This window comes from Sus scrofa, chromosome 1 (assembly GCF_054392235.1).
Source record: "Sus scrofa isolate SSC_HxYL_T2T_F1_AM1 chromosome 1, Sscrofa_HxYL_maternal_Yorkshire_Landrace_v2.0, whole genome shotgun sequence".
Lineage (NCBI taxonomy): Eukaryota > Metazoa > Chordata > Mammalia > Artiodactyla > Suidae > Sus > Sus scrofa.
The window spans coordinates 218,514,747-218,531,283 of record NC_139383.1 but is presented as its reverse complement, the minus strand read 5'-3'; the positions used below and the strand labels follow the sequence as shown (position 1 = coordinate 218,531,283).

General features: G+C 38.8%; 1 protein-coding gene across 25 annotated transcripts in view; it reads right to left on the bottom strand.

Moving 5' to 3' along the window:
• Positions 1-16,537, bottom strand: part of FREM1 (FRAS1 related extracellular matrix 1) — a 185,180-nt gene that overhangs the window by 60,381 nt on the left and 108,262 nt on the right. For 16 of the 25 annotated variants that reach the window (XR_014821303.1, XR_014821306.1, XM_021063573.2 and 13 more), the window contains 4 exons: positions 12,969-13,113; positions 8,007-8,148; positions 5,115-5,310; positions 1,115-1,379 (listed from right to left, as the gene is read on the bottom strand). Coding sequence is in view for 14 of the 25 variants with exons in the window: in XM_021063573.2 (XP_020919232.2) it covers positions 1,115-1,379; positions 5,115-5,310; positions 8,007-8,148; positions 12,969-13,113 (748 nt within the window). In the remaining 11 variants the exon portion in view is untranslated. The remainder of the gene's footprint in view (positions 1-1,114; positions 1,380-5,114; positions 5,311-8,006; positions 8,149-12,968; positions 13,114-16,537) is intronic. The other 9 variants (XR_014821338.1, XR_014821316.1, XR_014821317.1 and 6 more) reach the window with 3 other exon arrangements.

The following is a 16,537-nucleotide window of genomic DNA, read 5'->3' as shown; positions in this document are numbered from 1 at the left end:
AGTTCAAACTGATCTGGACTTCTTGTTTAACAGTTTAACTATCCAAATCATCATTCCCAAAGCCAAAAGGGCAAGTAAAATCATCTTTACTGATATTTAAACAGTGTTTATCATGGAAGACATATTGAATTGAGATAGATAACACATATGATAGAGGAAAATGGTATTTGAACATGGGGTACCTCAGTGTACCTGATAATTTATGATATCCCATCAAATGACATCAGGGGTAGACCACATTTACATTATTTGATAGCATTATTTTGAAGGTTGTATTCTGACATGCTAAAAATTATACTGGAGGTCAGAAGCCCTGCATGTATCAAAGATCAATCTCAGGGCCTCCTTCTTAGTAAAACTGGTAGTAAAACTCGGGATGAAGTATATACCACAGTCCCCCCAAAGGCTAGTCTAAGGTTTCTGGGTTCTCGTCCCAGCCCTGGGCATCTGTATTTCCATCAAGGACCTTGTGTTCAGGCAGCTTTGAGAAGCACTAAATGATAGGCCCTCTAGAGTTTTTCTTCCTTTATGTGAGTAGAAACAGACCTCAGTATTTTAAATGAATGTAGACTTTCATTGATGTTATATCTTTGCCTTTTCAACAGATTGTTATTCCTTTCAGTGATTTATTTGATACAGAATCCTTGAACAGGTGCACAGCCCCCAATTATAACATTGTTTCTGTGGGGAAATATGATCCACTTTATGACAACATGATTTATGATATTGTTACCGGAACAGAGTGTGTCAAAAGGCACTGTCTGCTTATGCCAAATGTTTACTAGCAAACTCCTTTTCCTCAGATAGAAACACACACTCAAAAAAGAGGTAAATTGCTTTTCCACATCTCTCATTAGCTGGGATCCTCAGGTCTTCACATTTCTCATCATGGAACAGCTTGCATTTAGATCTGCTTCGGTGTTTATTTTTAGACAACAAGCCCTAATTTCTTGCCTGGCTGCTGTCATTTTAATTGTGTACCTTTCCCTTGCAGCCATCTAGGGAGTGGAAGAAGAGCGTATTTATACCCAAGCTGGAAGAGGATACATTTTTTCCACTCCTTTGTCTTTCTAAGCATTAATCCAAAGAAGGGAAAGCTTTCCTCGGGGCTCACCTGAATGTGTCTCTGTGGACAGCTGCTGGGCTCTTATGTACATAGCAGACTGTCTGTCCTGCTATGTCCATTTGGCTGAAGCTAGTAATGGGGACTCCAGGATGGCGGACATATTCAACCTGGCCATATTGTGGTGGGGAGGTGATAACGTAGAGCAGTTCCTCAGGCTTGTCTGTTCCATCCATGGCAAGGAGGGTGCTGGTTGTCAGGAAACCTCTGTCCCCTTTAGACACCACAAGTGGTTCTGCCAGGATGACAATATCACCTGCATGACAGATGATGGTGCGGTCAGGAACCAAATTTGAAAAAAAAAAAAAATGGCCACAGGGAAGGTAAAAAACAAAGACCAAACTGTGCAGAAATCCAAACTAATATGACATAGCAAGATTTCTATAAAGAGAATTAGTAAGAAGAATTATGCAAAAGACATGAACAGATTACACAGAGAAAGGAAAATACATGTAGCCAATGAAGAGACAAAAAGACACCCAATTCCACTAATAATCATGGAAATAGACATCAAGATCTCAATATCTCACCATCTCAAAACCCTTTAATTGGTAAAGATGCAGAAGTCTGATGATACATAGTGTTAAAGAGGATGTCAAATCTTGCATACGATTCTGGTAGGAGCAAAAACTGGTACACAATTGGAATTATTTTGTACAGAGTTGAACACTTACAGAGGCCTTGACCCTGTGATTGCACTCCAGCTGTGTGCTGGAGAGAAACACATGCACTTGTGCCCAGGAGATCTGTGCTAGAAGGGCCATGGCAGTTTGTAACTGAAAACATTGGAGACAACCCAAATGCCTTTTCAAAAGGTGACTGGAAAAACAAATTGAGGTCTATTCATACCACTGAATTTTGTACAGTAGCAAAATCAGCTAGAGGAATATGCAGCCGCACAGATGTAGCTTAATAACATTTGTTAGTTAGATGAGCAAGTCCCAGAAAATTGTAATCAGAAGTAAGAAAATTAGCACAAAATTCAGGATGGTGGTTCTCTCTGGGGGATGGAAAGAGCACAAGGGTAGATTCTCTTTAAAAAGAAAAAAAATTTTTTTCTTATATAGGTAGATTTCTGATGCTGTTAATATACCAGTCCTTGTGTGTATGGTGGCTGCATAGGTGCTGTTATGTGTGTTTAAAAGAAGGTATGAATGGGTGTCTGAATGAGCAACAGAAAAGAGGATCACACATAGACTAAGGATACAGGGTGTCACAAACTAGGGATTATAATCCAGTTTTGCTCACCTGAGGTTCATTTAAAAAGTGATCATAACTAAGACATTGTTTCTACTTTGTGCCAGGTACAGGGTTAAGGGCTCTTACAACTTCACACCAATACTGTGAGGTAGGCTATTGTCCTATTTCTCAGGCTATAAATGAGGAAACTAAGGTGTAGAAGTGTTAACCAACTTGCTCATGATTATATAACTATGAAAATTGGGGCTAGGACTAGTACTAAAGCCATGTGATCCAGGAACACAAACTCATATCTTTTATATTGCTTCCTCTCTTTAATATACAAGGAGTTCTTACAAATCAAGACTACAGGATAACTATCCAAAAGGAAATATGTGAAAAATAAATGTTAAGTCATTACTAAATTAAAAGTATAAATAGTCAATAAAAATTTGAAAAGATATTTAGTCCTATAAGGAAACACACAATTTGGAATTAAAATTGTATAAAACTTAAAATGTTATTTGGAAAATGAAATATTAAGAAGGTATAATTTTACTTGTGATTCTTACTGAAGAACAATTTTGCTGACCCCCACCCCCTCAGGGCATGTTTAGCAATGTCTGGAGACATTTTAGTTGTCCTAATGGGGTAACAGGGGTGGGGGAGCGGTAGCTACTGGTTTCTATCGGGTAGAGGCCAGAGATACTGCTTAAAATCCTGTAATGGGGAACTCCCATTGTGACTCAGTAGTAATGAACCCAACTATTATCTATGAGGTCGTGGGTTTAATCCCTGGCCCCTCTCAGTGGGTTATGAATCCAGCATTGCCGTGAGCTGCAGTGTAGGTTGCAGACGTGGCTTGGATCCTGTGTTACTGTGGTTGTGGCATAGGCCAGAGGCTACAGCTCCAGTTCAACCCCTAGCCTGGAAACTTCCATGTGTCACAGGTGCAGTCCTAAAAAGAAAAAGAAAAAAACCTATAATGCATAACAAAGACGTATCCATCTCAAAATGTCAATATTGCCAAGACTGGGAAACCCTGTTTCCAGACGAAATTGGTCTTTTACCTATACTGTGCTTTTAACTCAAAATACTCCCTTAATGTGACACATGACTATCTTTCAGCCACCAGGATGTGGAGAAGACAAGTAACCAGACCTCCACACCTAACCCATGGAATCCTCTCATTTTCCTCCACATCTTACTCCCAGAGTGCCTCCAAGGCCTCCAGAAGACAAAGAATTCTGGCTGGAAAGAATCCCCAGGTGACTGCGTGGAAGAGAACTCTCCTTCACTCCCTGAATAATGCATTGTGCAAAGGCAATGAGAAGATAGTCTGCTTCATGCATGAGTAGTCTGCTCTGACATTTTATTTGTATTATGTTCTGCCTGGACAAATACTTGTGATGAATGTAGTCTTACTTTTGCAGAGAGAAATAAATGTGTACAGTACCATGTAGCTTATCTGAGAGACACTTATTACACATCTTCCAGGAATGAAGCAAATAAAATATATTATGCAGCCCAAGATAAAAATCTCAGAGTCAATCAATTTGGCTTAAATTTGTTTTAAAAAATTCAAGACAACCACAATTTTATGACACACATGATGTATGACTTTCACTGCACTTAAACATTCAATTTAATTTAACTCTGAGCTTCCTGGAAGCCCAGGCAAAAAAAGGAGTGCATTCTGTCAATCAAGTATATATTGAAGAGTTAAGACTATGTATGCTTTGTCCTCCTGAGAATATATAAATCCTTTACTATATGGATGAAGATATGATCTTTACCCTCCTCACATAAGTTCTAAGCAAAAGTATAGGGTAGTAACATTTGAGAATCAAGGGCATACACTCTTTCTTGCTGAGCTTCCTTTCCACTATTTTTTTTTACTCTCTTCCTTCTACCATTTATCTGCCACTGAGTCCTATCATGCAAATGGTCTGCTTAATTAATTCAATTAATACCTTTGTTGCTAAAGAGTAAGTGTTAGGACTCCAAAGTGCATAGACTAACAACTTCCAACCTTTTCAACAATAAAATTCCTTTTTATTATTTCTTTTATTTTAAAATGCATTTATTTGTATTTTCTTTGTTGTTATTACATTAGAAATGTTTTTCCTTTCAAACTCCATTTTCAAGTAATGATTCAATTCTGAAGATAAAACTAGAGTTATAACATTGATTTGGTAAAATTTTACTTAAAGCATAAAGCTCTGACAGTCAAAGTAGCCTGTGTAGCCATTATGGTACACAAGGTTAGATTTCTGATAGGCCTTTTGAAATACTGAGAATAAGGAATGTACTGGCTGCTCTCATAAACCTCACAGATCTCAGGCAAAGCAAGTGAGGTGCCCTATGATCAAATCATAAGTGATAGAATTTCAAATATAAAGGATGGGAGTTCCCTTCATGGCTCAGTGGTTAATGAACCTGACTAGGATCCATGAGGATGTGGGTTCAATCCCTGGCCTCGCTCAGTGGGTTAGGATCTGGCATTGCCATGAGGTGTGCTGTAGGTTGCAGTTGCAGCTTGGATCCAGCATTGCTGTAGCTGTGGCGTAGGCCAGTGGCAGTAACTCCGATTTGACTCCTGGCCTGGGAACTTCCATACACCATGGGTGTGGCCCTAAAAAGCAGAAGAAGAAAAAAGAGAGAGAGAAAACAAATAAAAAGGATGGAAGAAAGAAAGGAAAGGAAGGAAGGAGGGAAGGGGAGAGGAAGGGGTCATCTTCTGAGTGCTTACATCATCTCACTTCCGGTTGTAAAAGTTGGGTCCCAATAAACCCTGATAGAAATGCTTTACCTTTTCGCATATCCTTGATGGTGATGTGACACTCAAATGCAGGCGATCTATTGTCACCATCCCAGAGGTAGAAGGTGAAGCTGTCTCGGTTCTGGGAATCCAGTGCCCCTGTGTGTGTGTATCTCAGCAAGTTCAGATCCACTTCCTCCTGAGTGCATTTCATGCCAGGGTACAGAGGGACCCAGTCCCTCCCTGTCTGAAAGGTGCCAGAATTAGTCAGCTGCCCATGGTTTTTTTCCACCCTCAAGCTGCGTTAGTGGACATTTTCCATATCCTCTGAAAAACTTCCAATATAAATGATATTTCAGGAAAACTCCAGATTTAATTTTTTTGTCATTCTATTTTATATTTTCCATTGAAAGGAGTATATTAAAACAATTTTAGACCTTGAGGAAAAATGAGCTTTGACCAAAAGATTTTTGACAAAGTCATGTGGCATTTCAACAGCAGTGCTACTTTCGAAGTATTTATCATAAGCAGTCATGTCTGATTAAATATTCCAATCAATGAGAGCAGGTGCGTCATCAAGGTGTTGGAATTGACCCTTTAAAAATTGAATGTTTTTCATTTGGGGTTTCTTTTTTTAGTTCTTATGATTGTACAACTAATAAAACCTATTTTTTCAAACTGGTTTGTCACTGGGCTTACCTGAATAGATTGGGTATACTTACTCCCCATACATTTTTCAGGCTTACTAAAGTCCCCTGCAAATTATCAAAATCCCTATCATTCCCTATATTAATACCCTAAGTCAAAACAAAAGTAACCACAAATATTATGTATTATTTATCTTACTCTTCTAAAAATAAGCAGGCATTAATAAAGCACATAGTCTGTACAGAACTGTGTAGAAATTGCGGCATTTTGCATTAAAAGAGGTCCTCTAATACAACTGAGAGTATTAGAAAATAGTTATAATAAATCTGTATCTAATTAGTAATTCTATTGTTGTTCTCCTAAGATGCATAGCTTTTCTTAAGAAGGTCTTGTAAAAGTCCTTTGACGTAATTCGAGAAAAACATCCTCTCAAAAATTTACTATATGGTAAATTTACTATATGGTATTATCTTGAGCTTTGCCTGTCTGGCTTGAGAGATGAATACAGAAATTTAGACCATTTGTCTTTTTATTTCCCTTGATCTGTTACTCCACAGATCCCCAGTTTCTAGAGAAAAGGCTTTGCTCTCCTCTCTACTCACTGTTACCACTCCTCATTATGACTTATTTGATAAAGCTCCCTCCTCTTTAATGTTTGTGTCTATTCAATGTCTGCACACAGTTGTGTTCTGCCACAGTGATCACTGGGTGAAAGTTAATTACATTGTAATAATTGTACTCACTGTTTATTTTCATCCTAAGATCTATTTGTAAATTTCATCTTTTAAAACAGATTCTCTTCCAAAAATTTTAAACCAGACAGCTGGCAACTCCACTTAATATTTTTCTTTATCATCTTTTCCCAGAAAGTAAATACAGAAAAAGATATTTTTTGCTCTCCCTCATCTCCATCTCATTCCCCACTTGCCCTCCCAAGTGCAAGCTTTGACTTGACAAAGTTATTGGCAAGTCCCAACAGGGGAAGAAAATAAGAGTCAGGTTGAAAATGGGAAAAACGCAGGAAAGCCAACTAGAAAACAAGGACACTTGAGGAAGTCCAGGAGGTCTGGTTGCTGTGCTTGGAGATACATGGAGAACCCCTAGGGAGCTGGGACAGAGCTCTCTGGAGCCATCCTGGGAATCTGGACCCATCTGGATTTTCACAAAATCCAAACACTCCAGTTCCCATGCCACTCACATGTGTGTGAGCTCTCACTGCATTTCTGCATCATTACTCTTTGAAATGAAATAAGGACACAGCTGCACCTCAATTTAAATCAGTGATGGTTCTTCACATTGATTCTCTTTGGTGCCCACAATGGCAGACCATCAATCTTTATGTCCACCAGATATTTATTTTTGAAAAAACAGACTTCTAGAGCAGTTTTTGTGGGTATCAACAAATACACAGAATGCATTCTTGTTTTTCTCAGGCTTATCTACATGACATTAAAAGTTAAGTATGCAATCAAGTAATCACACTGGAGATGGTTGGTGGTTATTGATACTAGCTGTAATCTACCATTCAAATAGTTTGATGGATTACTCAAGTGACCTTCTCAAGTGACTGGGCCATAATTTGCATTGGGCTGATCCTTGGGCATCACACACAAAGTCTGAATCAGACCTGTGAGCACCATTTGTTAAAAGACCATCTTTTCTCCACTGTATTACCTCTGCTGCTTTGTCAAAAATCAGTTACTAAACTTCTGTGGGTCTATTTCTGGGCACTCTGTTCTGTTCCACTGATCTCTTTATTTATTCTTTTACCAAACTCACATTTTCGGACTTAATGTAGTTGTATGGTAAGTCTTGAAGACAAGTAGTGTCGGTCTTTCAGTTTCATTCTTTCATATTATCTTGGTTATTCTAGGTATTTTTCCTCTCCAGATAAACCTTAGAATAAGTTTGTTTATATCCACAACAACTGCTCTAAAAATAAAGTCTATTTTTTTCCAAAATAAATATCTGGTGGAAATAGAGCTATCTCAAAGAATAGCTGATTCTCATCAGAAACTAGATAACCTTCTTTACCCTAGTAACTCCCTGCCCTCCAATGCAGAGACAATGCCAAGGGGAAGGAGCAATGAAGAATTTTGACTTTGTCTGGATTTACCCTGAATTGAGTAAGTAAATTTAGAATAGTGTGAGTTCACCCCAAACTAGGAAAATTAAAATTTCCACTTCTTGGCAAAATATGGCTATTATACAATAAATTAGTTATAGAAATCTGCATTGAGAAAATTTACACCTGTTACTTCCATTTTGAAAAATAAAAGTAAAAAGGCCACTCACCTTAAGCTGAAGTTGTCCATTTTGGGGAAGCCTTTCAAATACATAGTAAATCTTCTCTCTGGGTGAGTCTTCATCTATGGCTGAAAGAATAGCACTCGAAATAATACGAGTTTCGCCCATATTCATTGTAATTTCAGCCTTCCTGTACAAAGGAAGATGTCTGGGTTAATACAAAAAAAAAAAAACCCAGAAAATACCACTTTAGCAGGGGACACATAAAATGACTATTATAGCACTCAACCTTCAAAAATCCAAATCCAATACAATATCCAAAGTACAGAAAATGATGGAATCCCCCGGTAACCCAGTAGTTAAGGATTCAGCCTTGCCACTTCTGCGGTTCAGGTTTGATTGCTACTTCTGAGAACTTCCACGTGACTCGGGTGGACCAAAAAAAAAAAAAAAAATTACTGAAAACGATGAGGCAGACTCATGAAATAAGCTCTCACCTCACCTTATACGTCAAGGTCCTAAAGACAATTAGTCAGCAACAATGATATGATATGAGGTAATTACATACTTCTCTTTACTGGTATAGAACTTTACAATTTTATGTTAAAATTTACTTTATAAACTGATTTTATTTCCAATATTTTACTTGATATAACAACAGCCCCATGAAATGGGGCAGGTATGACTATTCTAGCTTTATAGACAGAAAAGATGAAATGACTTATTTACAGGCATTCTGTTACCTGTTATGATGGACCATTAAGATTTTGGTGATCCTTGGTGAGCTGCATCTTCTCTACATTACCCTTCTCCTCTTCAGTAATATTCTGGGTAACTAGCATTCTCTGCACAGCAATTCATCTTTTCCAAGTGCTACAGCTGCCAGGTGAGCTCCTGGCATCTTGAGGAGAAGTCTGGGACAGCAAGCAGCTGCTGCTTCTACCCTAGATGCTACTGTGGGTTTCCTGTGTCCCATAAAGTGCTGCTGCTTTCACAGCCAAGATGGCCGCCTTCCCTGGTCTCACCAAAGTGAGGAAGGGATTTCTCTCTACCTGTGTTTCTAGCTCTTGGTTTGGGTCATCACACATGGCCTAACTCTGTCCAACTTGACAATTTGTTTCTGAGGAAAACTGGGAAGTTTCCTTGGGATTTGGATCAAGGACCTTTGAGTAGCATCAAGTGGCCTTCTCAACAGCCTTCCACTCCTCTGCTGAGAAGCCAAAGCCCAAACACATCAGTTCTAACCTTTTTTACTAGATTTTTCTTGCCTACTCACAACAGGCATTTTCCCTGGCAGAAAGAGGTGACTTTTTCCTACCTTATTACCAGAGAATACTAATCCCATCATTCAAGAAGGCTAATGAATCCATTGGTTTGGGCTTACAGAGATTAGCAGTGCTTTTAATAGAAAGAGGTGAATTGAAACAGGAAGCCAATGTAATGAAGATGCTAAGGAGTCTGGTAGAAAGAAAGTGCCAAAATTAAATGTCAGCAGAGAGAAGAAAGTATGTTAGAGTCTGAGTTACCCTGAAGGGGACCCTGGGACCAAGACTTTGGTGCAGGTAATTTATTTGGGAAGTGATCTCAGGCATAAGCGAGAGGGAATGAGGAGTGAGGGAAGGAAGAAGGAAAAGGCAACAAAGGGTGTCTTTATTACTATGGGCTCAATCCTGCTGGGAGTTCTCTGAAGAGCCATGTAGAATATGCCTTGAATTGTACTTCTGAAGAATGGGAGGCTGGGACACTAGCCAGCTGGGACACTTATCTACTAGCTCTCATAAGCAGAGGGCTGCTCTCAGAGTGTTTTCTGCTGTGCCAAGATGTGGGCAGAATGAGCCACTAGTGCTTCACAAAAAGCCCAGAGACAGAAAAGCAGAGCATTAGAGGGACTTAAGTAGGACAGTAACCATGTGCAGGGTACATTTGTCACCTCTATAGCTGGAATCAGAGGTAGACTAAGGGCGCTGTAACCCCAAGAGCTAAGAGCATCTGTTGCAGCCTCTAAAAGGAACATCAAAGTAATGCTGTCACGGAGTTCTCGTCGTGGCTCAGTGGTTGAAGAATCTGACTAGGAACCATGAGGTTGTGGGTTCGATCCCTGGCCTTGCTCAGTGGGTTAAGGATCCAGCATTGCTGTGAGCTGTGGTGTAGGTTGCAGACGTGGCTCGGATCCTGTGTTGCTGTGGCTCTGGCATAGGCCAGCAACTACAGCTCCAATTCAACCCCTAGCCTGGGAACCTCCATATGCCACAGGAGTGGCCCAAGAAATGGCAACAACAACAAAAAAAGTAATGCCGTCATAGGCTCTAATAAGCTCCAACAGGATGAGAAGACATTAGATTTTGTTGGAAAGTCAAGGGTAACTTCTAAGGGACGTTGGAGACAGCAGCCAGGAGGAAGCAATCACAAGCTCTTCTTCCCAATAGTTTGGCACTGAAATGAATGAGGGACAGGGTCATTGCTGTAGTTTTAGAATAAGGATAACGGCTTACAATAATGATACTAACACGTATAAGAACTTATATACTCGCCAGTCTTCCAAGTCCTTTTACATATTTTAATTCATTTAATCCTTTCAACAACCACACGAAAAGGATACTGCAATTCTCTCCATTTACAAAGAGGTTGACAAAGAATTAGAGAGAGGTTAAGTAACATGTTCAAGGTCATGCCACTGGTAAGTGTTTGAACCAAAGCAGTCTGGTCCAGAATTTGTTCCCTTCACCACTAACTATAGCCCTGTGTCTTGTTAGCAGAAGGAATGAAAAGAGAGTTTGGAGACACGGTACAGAAAAAATAATGGAGCATGTTCTGGGGAGAAGGCAGGAGGGGATATATCCAAGGCCATGTACTGAAGGGAAAAGCAGAGAAGGAAAAAAGAAAAGAAAGAAGAAGGAGGGATTTTAAAGCAGGGATTAAGAGGACTTGGTGACTCTGCAGATGAAGTTATTCTGGGAAGTTTAATAGCAGGAACATAACAGGAAATATTAACTCAGATAGGGCTGAATGAGTGCCTTGTTATTTTAGCTTTCTGCTCTCAGGTTTCTCGGTGAGGATAATAATACCTACTTCACAATTTTGGTGAGGGTTTAAGAAACAAACATATGTGAAAGGATCCACTATAGTGTCTGTTACATAGTAAGCATAAAACACTGGTTTTCACCTCTCTCACTCTTAGATGAAGTGAGGTCATCAGCAAGGAGAGGTTTTTGTTTTTTTTGTTGTTGGTGTTTTTTTGCTTTTTAGGGCCACACTTGCGGCATATGGAAGTTTTCAGGCTGGGGTCAAATCAGAGCTACAGCTGCTGGCCTATGCCATAGCCACAGCAACGCCAGATTCGAGCCATGTCTGTGACCTACACCATAGCTCACAGCAATGTCAGATTCCCAACCCACTGAGCAAGGACAAGGATCAAACCCACATCCTCATGGATACTAGTTAGATTTGTTTCTGCTGCACCACAATGGGAACTCCCAAAGAGGCTTTATAATACCACAATATCCTTCATGTTCTCATTTTTATAACCAAGATCATGCCAATCCAACACTGCAGCTAGAGAATCAGGAAATAGACATTTCTCTTGAACACTCTTAGGCAAAGTGATGACTGAGATGCAACCCTCCAAAAAACTATCTCCAGTATTTCCCCAAAATGATTTCTAAGGGCCTGACTGGTGGCCCATAAGGGAACAGCAGGAGAATTTGCAGGATTAGGAAGGGACTTGTTTAAGGTTCTCTTTTCTGCAAAGTGGAGGCTTTGGAAGTATACAACTTACAGGAAGTAGTTCATTTCCTGATAAAAACTTGGACTCTCTGCTCAATGCCTCTCACTGCTGCACCATGGAAGAACTCAAAGAGGGATCAAGAAGCAAACACTTCCCTCCACCCAACACCTGAGAAGGGTTGGGCTTCTTAAAGGTCTAACCTTGAACAATTCTGTAGAGTCTCTAATTATAAGAGAAAAGGCTAGAACTATAGATACATAATTGATGATGACTCTGTGCCCTATGATCAAACTCTGATCAGCTGCATAGAGAGACACTGAGAAAGTCTACAATTAATAAAATCAGTGCAAAAGTTTTAGAAAGTGATCATTTGACATTGGGTTCTGTGGGTGTTAATCCATACAGAACATAGTCGAGGACTGGAAGACAGTGAAATACTAAGATGATGAAAGAAGTGGCACTCTTAGTTCAAAGTTTGAGTAAACCCACAGTGAAGACTGTCTGCAGTTAATATTATCACACTATAATTGAATCTGTATATTAATGACATTGTGGGGGTGTGTGCAAATGGTTAAAATTTTTTTTCATTTATACTGATTTTTATTTTTTCCATTATAGCTGGTTTACAGTATTCTGTCAATTTTCTACTGTACAGCAAGGTGACCCAGCTATACATACATGTATATGTTCTTTTTTCTCACATTATCATGCATTAATTGTTATTTCCCCAATACAATTATTTCTACTGTACAGCATGGTGTACACATACATATATGCATTCTTTTTTCTCACATTATCATGCTCCATCATAAGTGGCTAGACATAGTTCCCAGTGCTATACAGCAGAATCTCATTGTTAATTCATTCCAAAGGCAATAGTTTGCATCTATTAACCCCAAGCTCCCAATCCACCCCATTCCCACCCCCTCCCCCTTGGCAACCACAAATCTTTTCTTCATGTCCATGATTTTCTTTTCTGTGGAAAGGTTCATTTGTGCCATATATTAGATTCCAGATATAAGTGTTTAAATATTGAATACCCTGTTTGCTCCAGCCTGTCTGTTCAGTCATTTTAAATTATGTACAAATAAGTAGAACTTTTAGAGGAAAATCAAATAATTAAAAGGGTAATTTGAGAACTGTCAAGGATAGGTTCCATTTTTTAACATTTGCAGGAGCCATCAATGACATGTTTCTCTGTAGAGGACACACATTCCATGTGCACCGTCTTCTAGACCTCGGAAGTCTATAGAGAATCAGAAACAGACTATTTTCAAATAACTTACTTGCTCAGTACTGGTTTCTCATCATTAACTGGAGTGACCACTATAGAAATGGTTTTAAATATCTTATGTTTCCCATCTGACAACTGGATTGTAAAGTTATCAGCAAGGCTCTCTGAATCATCATGTACATACATCAGCCTCATTCCTGAAAGAAGGGAAAAAAAGAGAGAAAGTAAATCTTTTTTATGATTGAACTATTACAAAGCATGTCACAGCTAATTTGTTTTCATTTCCAAGGCACTGTTGTTAGCAAGAGCTCATTAATCAGTACAAGAAGTTGAAATTAAGCTGCTTTATGAAGAATACACTTTTAGTTCATTAAAATTCCTAATCTAATCATCTGTTGGATGATGTGGTAGGAAGATGTGGTATATACACGCAATGGAATACTACTCAGCCATAGAAAAGAACAAAATAATGCCATTCACAGCAACATGGATGGAACTAGAGACTCTCACACTGAGAAAGTCAGAAAGAGAAGGACAAATACCATATGATACCACTTATATCTGGAATCTAATATATGGCACAATGAACCTTTCCACAGAAAAGAAAATCATGGACTTGGAGAAGAGACTTGTGGTTGCCAAGGGTCAGGGAAAGGGATGGATTTGGGTTAATAGATGCCAATTCTTGCTTTTGGAATGGATTAGCAAAGAGATCCTGTTGTGTAGCACTGGGAACTATGTCTAGTCACTTATGATGGAGCATGATAATGTGAGAAAAAAGAATGTATACATGTATGTGTAACTGGGTCACCTTGCTGTACAGTAGAAGACTGACAGAACACTGTAAACCAGCTATAATGGAAAAAAATCATTATATAAAATAATAAATTAAAAAATAATACAAAAAATCCTATTTGTTGTATTTGATAAGGGTCTCATTTAATATCACTGAGAAAAGGATATATTATTTAATAAATTGCCAAGAACAATGGTGTTGGGATGTTTAAACAAAGATTAGTTCACTACTTAGGGAAAATTATAATTAGATCCTTACCTCAAGCCAATAACCAAAATAGATTCTAGACTAATCAAAATTTAAATACAATCTATTTTTAAAACCTGTATAACATTCATATGGAAATGCAAGAGACCCAGAATAGCTAAGAGAGTCTTGAAAAAGATGAACAAAGTTAGAGGACTCACAGTCCCCATTTTCAAAGTGTACCACAAAGCTACAGTAATCAAGACAATATAGTACTGGTGTAGAATAGACATAGATTAATCTAATAGTAGAAAGTCCAGAAATACATTCAACCATTTATGATCAACTGATTTTCATCAAGGACCCCAAGGCCATTCAATGGGGAATGAGTGGTCTTTCAATAAACAGTGCTGGGACAACTGGATGCCCAAAGGCAAAAGAAAAAAAATGGTGTTGGATCACTACCTCACATTATATATAAAAGTTAATTCAAAATAGGATCATAGACCTAAATACCAAGAGCTAAACTAGAAAAACCATTGAAAGAAAACATTTGTGTCTTCGGTTTAGGCAAAAGTTTCTTAGATAATACACCAAAAGCGCAAGTGACCAGAAGAACAACAAAACAAAAAATAGAAAATTTGGGCCCTAAATGATACCATCGAGTTAGCAAAATGACAACTGGAGAGAATATTTAGAAATCATATGCTTGAAAAGGAAGAGTCTAGGATCCAGAACATATTAAGAACTCTAGCAACTCAATAATAGAAGACAAATAACCCAATTACAAAATGGGATAAGGGTTTGAATAGATATTTTTTCCAAAGAAGATATACAGGGAGTTCCCACTGTGGCTCAGTGAAAACGAATCTGACAAATATCCATGAGGATGTAGGTTTCATCCATGGCCTCACTCAGTGGGTTGGGGATCTGCATTACTGTGAGCTATGGTGTAGGTAGCAGATGTGGCTCAGATCCCGTATTGCTATGGCTGTGGCATAGGCTAATCGCCTAATCTGGGAACTTCCATATGCCACAAGTGTGGCCTTAAAAAGCACACACACACACACAAAAGGAGTTCCCGTTGTGGCTCAGTGGAAAGGAATCTGACTAGAAACCATGAGGTTGCGGGTTCGATCCCTGGCCTCACTCAGTGGGGTAAGTATCCGGTGTTGCCGTGAGCTGTGGTGTAGGTCACAGACATGGTTCAGATCTGGCATTGCTGTGGCTCTGGCGTAGGCTGACATCTGGAGCTCCAACTCAACCCCAGCCTGGGAACCTCCACATGGCATGGGTGTGGCCCTAAAAAGCAAAAAAAAAAAAAAAAAAAAAAGATACACAAATAGCCAATAATTCTATGATATGCAAATAACCAACAAACCTATGAAAAGTTGCTCAATACCACTAGATATTAGGGAAACCAAAATCAAAACCACAACGAAGTAGTACTTCACAATAGGATGGTTATAGTAAAAAAGATGGACAGTAACAAATGTTGGTGAGGATGTAGAGAAATTGGAACTCATATGCTATTGATAGGAATATCAAATGATTCAGCTACTTTGGAAAATAAACAGTTCAAGCAATTCCAATCCTAGATGTATACCCAAGAGAAATGAAAATGTATACCCACGCAAAAACTTCGAATATTCATAACAGTATTATTCATAATAGTTAAAAAGTAGAGGGAGGTCCCATTATGGCTCAGTGGTAGAGGGAGTATCCATGAGAATATGGGTTCAATCCCTGGCCTCCCTTAGTGGGTTAAGGATCCAGTGTCACCGTGAGCTGCAGTGTATGTCACAGATGTGGCTCAGATCCTGAGTTGCTGTGGCTGTGGTATAGGCCAGCAGCTATAGCTCTGATTCAACCCCTAGCCTGGGAACTTCCATATACCACACCTGCGGCCCCAAAAGAAAAAAAGTGAAAAGTGGGAGTTCCCATGTGGCACAGTGGGTTAAGTATCTGGCATTGTCACTGCAGCTGCTCAGGTTGCTGCTGTGGCATGGGTTCAACCCCAGGAACTTCCATATGCTGCAAGTAATGCCAAAAAAAAAAAAAAAGGAGAAGTGACCCAAATGTTTATCAAGTGGTGAATGGACAAATAAATTGTGACATGTCCATACAAGAGAATATTATTTGTCAATAAAAAGTAATGGAGTATTGACTCATGCTATACCGCAGATGAATCTTGAAAGCATTATGCTAAATAAAAGAAGCCAGTTACAAAAGATCACATATTCCATTTATATGTTTTCACTTATATAAACTGTTCAGAACAGACAAATCTATAGAAATAGAAAGTAGGTTAGCTGTTGCTAGGTTTTCAGGGAGGGAGGGATAAGAGTGACTGTTAACAGGTATGGGGTTACTTTGGGGGGAAGTAATGAAAATGTTCTAAAATTGATTATAATGAATACACTAAAAGCCACTGAACTGTGCACTTTAAATTGGTGAATACTATGACATGTGAGCTTTATCTCAATAAACATGTTTTAAAGGATTTGGAAGAAAACATAAATAAATATCTTAGTCCTGGCTGTGGAAGGTCTTCCTAATACAAAAACAAAAGTGCATGAAGAAAAATAACAATAAATTTTACTACTTACAATTTTTATTTCTCTATATAAAAAAACATT